The sequence below is a fragment of the Amblyomma americanum genome, chromosome 10, assembly GCF_052857255.1.
Source record: "Amblyomma americanum isolate KBUSLIRL-KWMA chromosome 10, ASM5285725v1, whole genome shotgun sequence".
Classification (NCBI taxonomy): Eukaryota; Metazoa; Arthropoda; class Arachnida; order Ixodida; family Ixodidae; genus Amblyomma; species Amblyomma americanum.
Genome location: NC_135506.1, coordinates 32,801,860 through 32,810,779, shown reverse-complemented (window position 1 = coordinate 32,810,779; position 8,920 = coordinate 32,801,860). Strand labels below are relative to the sequence as shown.

At 47.8% G+C, this 8,920-nt stretch overlaps 1 protein-coding gene across 1 annotated transcript; it reads right to left on the bottom strand.

Annotated features, from left to right (window-relative positions):
• Window positions 1-6,338: 6,338 nt before the first annotated feature.
• Window positions 6,339-7,466, bottom strand: LOC144108174 (kelch domain-containing protein 3-like). The gene has a single exon (XM_077641453.1). The coding sequence runs from the start codon at window positions 7,464-7,466 to the stop codon at window positions 6,339-6,341; it is 1,128 nt and encodes a 375-aa protein (XP_077497579.1).
• Window positions 7,467-8,920: the final 1,454 nt, after the last annotated feature.

The following is an 8,920-nucleotide window of genomic DNA, read 5'->3' as shown; positions in this document are numbered from 1 at the left end:
CCCGCGTCTTTCGGGCCAGCAGCCGAGCGCCATAACCACTGAGCAACTGCGGCGGTTTCCAGATTACTTGGAATGTCAGTTATTCTGGTATCACTCTTCGCGGGCACGCAGAAAATGAACGATTGTTGTCAGCGCCTCGCATTGCTTATTCCAATTGCTTCGCGAAACCACCACTTCTGTGCAGTCGTCAACACCTACTTCACTAAACTCGCCGCACAGCATTATCTACAAATGAGGATAAAAATGACCTAGGCAAGAGGCTCAGTCAGGCCATGAGTTGCACACCGAGGGCAATGCCCTGCTGCGAAATAACAATACACTCGAATTTTAATATCATCAGCAGAAAAACTACGCCTAGCTAGCTATAAATGCATCTTCTCCCATGTGTCTTCCATTAACTGTGTCCAGTGACAGCCGTGGCCACAATTCACCCTGGAAACCTTGTGATCGCATCCAGCCACCTGACTCTCTGCAAGCCCCTCCTACTCTTGCGTTATCTTGGAATCCAGTCCATTGCCCTAAACAATCATCAGTTATCACCAGTGCGTCAATACGCAACTGCACGGTAGCCGAGGCCGAAGAGGCAGCCGTAGCTCTAGCGACAGCGGAGGGCTACCGATTAAACAGGTCTCTAACCATGCTCGCAGACTCCCAAGCAGCATGCCGTAACTATCTATACGGCAGAATCAGCCACCACGCGTTCCGAATTCTCCGCTCATGTGGCAACCCCAACAACAACAACCAAGCCAAACACGCGATAGTTTGGATACCGGGTCACACCGACATTACGGGAAATCAGGAGGCAGACAGGACAGCTCGAGGGTACGCAACAAACCGAGCGTCTATCCACCTCACCTCTACAGAGGACCCGGAACCGGTAGACCAAAGCTATGCAGAGATTCTAGACTACTTGAGAGGGACAAGCAAAAAGTATCCCCCCCCCCAACATGAACAGCTAAGCAGGGAGGACGCCATAGCGTGACGAAAACTGCCAACGGGAACTTTCCCGTGCTTAAACTTGATAAGTAAAATGTACCCCACACAGTACGAAAGCGTATGCCCGTGGTGTGGAGATACACCAACCCTATACCACACCACACGGGCATGCCAGAAAGTCGGCGAGCTAACCATAGTAGAAAACCCGAGTTCGGAACAGTGGGAGAGGATGCTTTCCAGCGACATCGTAAAAGTCCAGCAAGGACTATAGTAAGACGCGCTCGCAGGTCAGCTACCCTCAGTGGAGCCCTGGGCCGGGAAACCAACCCTGGAGCAAGATATAAGAAGCCATCTGAAACCGCTAATACCTCTCTAAAATAGGGCAAAATAAACGTCACACCTACCTACCTCTCTCGTGCTTCGGATTTGTGGTTACTATCTGCCCGCAGTAGATGTATTCCCTTCCCCCTTTTTCTTTGCTTCGTTGCCCGTTGTAAACTGCTGCTACATTGCGGGAATGTTAAATATTAGGATTTTAAGATTTAGACCGACAGTTGTGCTTTTCCTGTTTAGGTCCTCGATCATGTTTGCAGCTCTCCATGAGAGTTACTTAGTACAGCACTGTGATCAACAAATCGCAGATTGCTAATGCCTTCTGCATTGACTTGTATCCCCAACGCTTCTTAACCAAGACCTTCATATACCTCCAGCAAGCACGCGAAAAGTAGAACTGACGAGATCGTCTCTCCCAGCCTGCATTCTTCATGATTCTGCCTTTATTACTTTCTCTGAGGAGGTATATTTTAGCAGTGCAACTGCTATATATATTTCGCTGTATTCTTCAATACGCCTCTTCTACAACCTTGTTGTGCAATCCCTGAATGATGTGTGAGGTTACGAATAAGGCACATGCTTTCTCGAAATCTATTATAGCTATATTAAAGGATCGTGATATTCTACGCATCTTTCTGTCACATGATTGATGGTGCAAATGTGGTCTATTGTACAGTAGAGTAGCCGTTACGCATGCCGCCTGGTCGGTTTGTAGCTTTAAGTCTAAAGATTCTCGAAATCTATGAGCGAATTCCTCGTAAATACCTCGTCGGCAGTTTACAGTAAGCTGATCGAGTTAAAATTTTTCAAGACCATGACATCCAATCTCTTATGGATGAAGATAGCGTTAGAATTCTTCCAAGATTCTGGAAGCACGTGTTCGTCAGACATTGTGTACACGGGGGGGCAGTTTTTCTAGCCCAATTTGCCCAGCGTCATTCTACAGATCTGCACTCACCTGACCCTGATAACTTTAATATAGATATGGTTTATCGCGCCAACCAGGTTTTATGAGGGCCGACTAATTACTATGAAGTGCACCACAAACAGCACTCAGCACGGAAGTAGTGCTCAAAAGATAAAAAAAAAACGTTGATGTCAGTAAACATGGGGTGGTCAGCAAAAGGTAACATACATTTAGTCGGCAACCCCGCACCGCGTAAGATGAAAGAGGCAAACAGTAGATGACAGGTGATGATGTCAATTTACAGTGACTAAAGTGAATTTTCCAAGACGATGCACATGTCGAAGCGCACACCTGCTGGCACAGGTGTTTCACTTGCCATTCAAAGCTGTGCTTGTGCCCTGTGTACCACTATAGGGGCCGGAAGTGCCTCTTACAAAGCACAAACATGCAGGCAGTCGAAGATACAGCTTCAGAAGCTACGAAAAAAAGAAGGCGGCGCACTTCCATAGATATTGAGATATGTCCAGAAATTCTCATCTACTTGAGCACAGCCATCAGCTCTCTCTATGAATGACGCGACTAATTCCATTCGAGTTTCTCTATTCAGTAATTTTGTTACCTATGCTCGCATTCAATACGCATGTACGTCTATCAAAATATACCTGTTCAGTTATTATCTGCACCATCAATGTTAAGGACTAATTTTGCCACACATTAAATGGCACTGCACAGGAGTGCGAAAAATTCCCTGCAAGGTAACCAAGTACCGTATAAAGGTTTACGATGTCAAGCTCTGTGAATGCATGCCCCCTCTGGGAGCTTTTTTCTCTGATTGCCATTCGGCAAAGGTACCCGCCACGGTGGCTCAGTGGTTAGAGCGCTCGGCTACTGATCCGGAGTTCCCGGGTTCGAACCAGACCGCGGCGGCTGCGTGTTTATGGAGGCAAAACGCTAAGGCGCCCGTGTGCTGTGCAATGTCAGTGCACGTTAAAGATCCCCAGGTGGTCGAAATTATTCCGGAGCCCACCACCACGGCACCTCTTTCTTCCTTTCTTCCTTCATTTCCTCCTTTATTCCTTCCCTTACGGCGCGGATCAGGTGTCCAACGATATATGAGACAGATACTGCGCCATTTCCTTTCCCAAAAAAAAAAACAGTTATTATTATTATTATTCGGCAAAGGCACAGTACTAACAGCGGAGCTTTATCGTGCCGCCGGTCTCTATGAAACGGTGAAAATTAAAAAAAAAGTTGCTCTTACTTTTGCCACGGGACTGATGACTGTCCACGGTGACTTGTCCTGGCGTGTCTCCTGCGGCGCAGATTTTGAGGGAGTTTTCACCGCAGTCTCGCCTTGTTTCTTATTAATCGGGGTTGCGGGTACCTTGAATATCTTCTCTGTCGACTTCCGAAGAGAAGACATGATGTGCAAGGAGGGATCAATAATATAGCACTGTGTTCAACGCTGTGCCTGGCTGCAACGACTGTTTTTTGACCTCTTCGTCGTCGGCTTCGAAGAGCTGCTGAACACTGAAGCGATTCGTAAGTGGATATTCCTAGCGGAAATGCTGCTTTATATTCAGGAAATAATAAATGCTCTGCAGAGCAGTTGAGGCAGCTCTCTCCTGGCGTTTAACTGGTCGCTGAGCAGTTACTAAGACATTTTCAGTGCAAACGAAGAAAAAAAGCCTGACGTCTTTTTCTTTCATTTCTAAATTATGACGCTTCCTTCGGTTTTTTAGGATAGAAAAGCTTTGATGAGTAGCATTCAGCTTAGTGCCCTTTATATGTCTTGCGGGACTTCCGGCTACTTCCAAATTGAAGACACTGGCGAAACGAACGATAAAGCCAACTCTTATCTGATCGGACGACCCACGAATATATTACGCCATTGAGTCGGTGTTCACACCTTTTATTTATTATTTATTTACAGCATATCCTGCAGCGCCGAAGCATTACAACGGTAGAGCGTGTACAAATAATAAAAACAACGCAAAGAAAGAAACAGCACACAATTGAGAGATGACGAGTATATAAAAGAGATATTCTCAATTTGAAAGACGAGTATATAAAAGAGATATTCTCAATTTGAAACCAGCTATAAAATCCATGAGAACAACAGAGTGCGAGGAATATTCAAGTAATTGCAAATTATGAATAAATTGAGCGGAGTGGACATCGTCAGCTGTGACGACCTCTTCTGGTAAAGTGTTCCATTCGAGCCAACAACTTTAATGCCAACACAGACAGTCGACGTTTGCAACAGTGGAGAAAAACTGAGATACCTGCCGAGCACTTGGAGCTTCGTGGAGTGGATGCACCGGAGATCATGAAACTTGGTGCGTAACATTTTAAATGAGACCGTGGTAACAGATCCGTCAGACGTAGTAACAGAATAAAATGCTTTCGTGCTCCCAAGATTAAATGCGTTCTTCACGGTGCCAGCTGCGGTTTCCTCCATTCACTTGTGACGAGGCGAATGCTCGCGGGGCACTTTATCGAAAGAGGTCCCCTCAAACAAGAACACATCGCTCCGCATAACTAAAGCACGTGAACGTACCGACAACATCCTCCGGTGTCCATGAAATTAACCGCCGCGCGACAAGGCAAAGGCGTCGAAGTAAACAGTACTGTCTGCTTTAAAATAACAAGGTGCAGCCGTTGTGTGGTGCGTCGGTCTTCAAGTTCTTCCTTGGAAGGAAGCGGCTGCAGCCTGCATTGTTCAGGAATCTGCTCGGGATCTCCACCCTGTCAGTACGTACCTTTCTATCGTGCAGCGAGGACCAAGTCTTCGCCGCAAAGGTAATAGTTCATTATTGCGATATGTAGCAAAATCTTTCTTTTAAAGTGTTTCCATCGCCCGCATCGAGCAGTTAAGACTGCCATAAAAAACCAATGGGGAACGCTTTTGATGATAGCGAAAACGCGAATAGAAAAAAAAAATGACTGCTGTCGGGTGATCTGCAGATATAGTGATTGTCACAGTGAAAGTTTCAGTTTATGAAAAAATTGCGTTCATAAACAGTTTCCCGCTTAAAATTGCTTTTGTCCACGATTGCTGGGTATGGTATAGCACCTATAACATGCATAGCACGTAGGCCGTATACCGGAAATCATGGCATAGGGCTGCCATAAATTGCAATACCGCATTTTTAAATGATGTTTGCAAACTCGCCCTTGCACCAGGGCTCCAAACCGGAATCGCTATCAAATCGTTCCAGTCGCTTACGCCTTTCAGTAAAGCTTGATTGCCAGAAGATTTACGGCGACAAATAACTGATGAAATACTTCTCTGGTTTCGACAACGGCTGCTACCGTACATACTCAGAGTTAGTTATGTTACTGCAATAGCATAAACTGCCATTCAGATTATTAACCGCAGTTTACCAATATTACTCAAGAGAAAAACGTACAGCAGCTGTATCTTACCGGTACGCACCTAGGGGCAGAAACATGGAGGCTAACGAAAAGTTTTCAGCTCAAGTTAAGGACAACGCAACGAGCTATACACGAGAAAGTGATAGGTGTAACGTTAAGAGACCGGGAAGCGGGCAGAGTGGGTGAGGGAACAAACGCGGGTTAATGACATCCTAGTCGAAACCAAGAGGAATAAAGGAGGTTGGGCCGGGCATGTGATGCGAAGGCAAGATAACCGCTGGTCCTTAAGGGTAACGGAATGGATTTCAAGAGAAGGCAAGCGTAGCAGGGAGCGGCAGAAAGCTAGGTGGGCGGATGGGATTAGGAAGTTCGCAGGCATTAGGTGGGCGCAGCTGGCAAAGGACAGGGTTAATTGAGAGACATGCGAGAGGAGTTTGCCCTGCAGTATGTGTAGTCAGGCTGATTATGATGATGATGATGAAAAATACCCTAAAGAAAACGCCTAAAATGAAGTATATAAGAAGAGACTGACTTGGTTTAAGAAGCTGGTCCTCATTTCTGTTCCGGAGAAATGAAGCGAACAGCAAATATATTTGGAAAAAACAGGAAGCATGAACATCTGTGCGTTTGTGTGCGAACATTGCACGAAGGAGGCGGTAATTTACTCGAAAGGTTTTTTTTTTGCTGGAGCGTTGCTACAGCGGTCGCGTAGATTATCGTCCCCATCTTCTGTGGCTTCATCAAAAGATTCCTGGCAGTCTAGTGCTCAGCTTGAGCCTGCAGGCTAAGATGACGGCGAAGTGCTGCTGTACCTTGTGAGTGCACTGACCTCCTTTTTAATGGCAGGCGGCAGGTGGCCGACATGCACGCGTGCATCTATGACAGCCATCAGACACATAGTCTTCAATGTAGGACAAAAGTCTAGCACGTGCATATCCGTCAGCGCCTCTTCGCATAGTTCAGAAGTCTCCTCTGCACTAGACTGCATCCACTGCTCGACCGTTGCGTAGGATTTCAATCCTCGACCACCGAAGACGAAAAGCAAATTGTCAATCACGCAGCAGCCCGGGAACCGCATGGCCGACGGGCCTGACCGCTTCGGCGTCACTACGCTCCAGGAGGACCTCTCAGGGCTGTACTTGTGGATGATGCCAAAGTATCGGTCCCGGTCGAAGTCCAAACCTCCAAATACATACAGCTCTCCGTTGTAGACGAAGGTAGCGTGATCTTCGCGCCCTTCGGGGGGAAAGCCATCGACGCGGGGCCGCACCCATGTCGAGGTGGACGTGTCCAGATACACCAGAGAGCTGCTGTAGGCTGTGCCTCGGCCAGAGAGCACAAGGGCTCCGCCCCACACGTACATACGGTCCCCAATGGCGGACGCCGAATGGTACATGGTGTTCTCCGGCAGCTCGCCCCTGGTTGGCACAGTATGCCAGCGCAATGTCTTCAGGTCGAGGAAATCTATCTGCGGCGTGGGTGGGCCATCCACCGGCCATCCACCATAGAGGTAGACTCGGCTGCCCACCAAGCATGCAGTTTGGCCGAACCGAAATTCTGGCCATTGGCCAGACACTTCCAGGAGACTCCATGCCATCGTCCTGGTGTCGAAGCGGTAAACTACGCTACCCACTTCGATATAATCCCGGCTGCTCCAGAGGTAGGCGCAGTCTCCGTAGGCGACGACCGTGCGGCTGTAATTATTATGCCAGGGGCTCCCGTCCGGAAGGGACTGCGTCAGCAGCTGGTTCCACTGGCAGCTCGCAGGGTCGAATGCGTAGACTTCGACGGACTCGCGTGTAGTGCGCTCCACATCCTCGCGGTCGGGGTCGAACGAGTAGATCTTGCCATTAATGGAGACAGACGTGTAGCATGCGCCTTCCGGCACGCCTCCCAGCCGCACCGTCCACATCTTCGCTACTGCAAATTCCTCCCGGGAAAGATGCGCAGGTTTCTTTTCGGTCGTAGAACGTGCACGTGCACGTGCGGGATCGTCTTCTTCAACCCTTTCTTCTTTCTCCTTTATGCACGTGCACCTGTGTGAGGGATGTTCCAGTGCCCCTACTGGCGAACTTTCATACCTTGGGTGCATTGGCAAAAACTATATATAATAATAAGATAATAACAAAAAAATATATAAAGTGACTGTACATTGTTTTGTGAAGAGTTACGTGTTGGCCTTAAGGTTTTTCTGTGTCCTTCGCTTGGCCGCAGTAACTTATTCTGCGCAAAATTAAATTAGCTGCCAAGTGTTTGCGCGCCGGCGTGTCTGTCTTCTGTGTATTTATCATTTCCTCTGTTCCCCTTCATGGCGCCTTTTTGAAAAAATGTGTTCAACCACGTTGCCAAACAGTATTCAAAAGCCATCTATACTTTGCCAAGTGGTGAAGACCAGTATGAGATGCGCTATTGAAATGCTGGCAGAAAGGCAAGGCGTTTTTCGAGAATGCCGCGTCACCCACCAAAAGGATGACGATGCATCTGAGATGCACGCAACAATGTTCTTCGGCCCACTTCCATAAAAACCGCTGTTTGTCGCAGAAATGTCAACTTCTGCTGAGACGTCAAATGTGCCTGGGGTGCCAAGTGTTTACAAACGCACGAGGTATCCAGGAAACGATGCTTTGTTTCGTCTCAAAATTCTCGTAAGCAGCAGGCTGGAATGTACTGAGAGGGAGAGAGAAAGTGTGACTTGATGCGTACCGGTTAAGACCTGCGCGAACTGTATGAATGCCAAAGCTGGCGTCGAGGCACGCTTTCATTCGGCCGCTCCAAACACGACATAAAAATGGCTTGTTCACGCTTGTGGAAGCATGGAAAAATTATTCCTGCCTCGTGGAAGCATGGAAAAATTATTTTTATTCCAAGACCCCACAAGTCTATCACCACCCTAAACAACACCCGCCCCATTTCTCTTACATCCTGTCTAGGCAAGGTCTTCGAGCACATAATTCTTGCTCGGCTAACAACGTACATGGAAGACAACCACCTTTTCCCCCACAGTATGCTCGGATTTCGTGCGCATCTATCTGCGCAGGACGCCCTACTTCAAATTGCGCATGACGTGCTTGATGATACCATCCCCCACCACACTAAAGCTATCCTGACAGTTGACCTCACCAAGGCATTTGACAGAATTCGACACGATGCCATCTTACGGGAACTGCAGGCTCTACAGGTAGGCCCTAAAACCTACAATTACGCTCGCGCGTTTCTCTCGGGCCGCACTGCCTCCCTGCACATAGATCAGATTACCACATCCCCTTATACACTCGGAGAGCTCGGAACCCCTCAAGGGGCGGTCCTTTCTCCTCTTTTCTTTAACGTTGCTCTCATCCCCCTAGCTCACAAACTGGCTCTAATCCC

Excerpts from the sequence above, each read along its gene's own strand:
- LOC144108174 (XM_077641453.1), bottom strand. The coding sequence starts at position 7,466 with ATGTGGACGGTGCGGCTGGGAGGCGTGCCGGAAGGCGCATGCTACACG.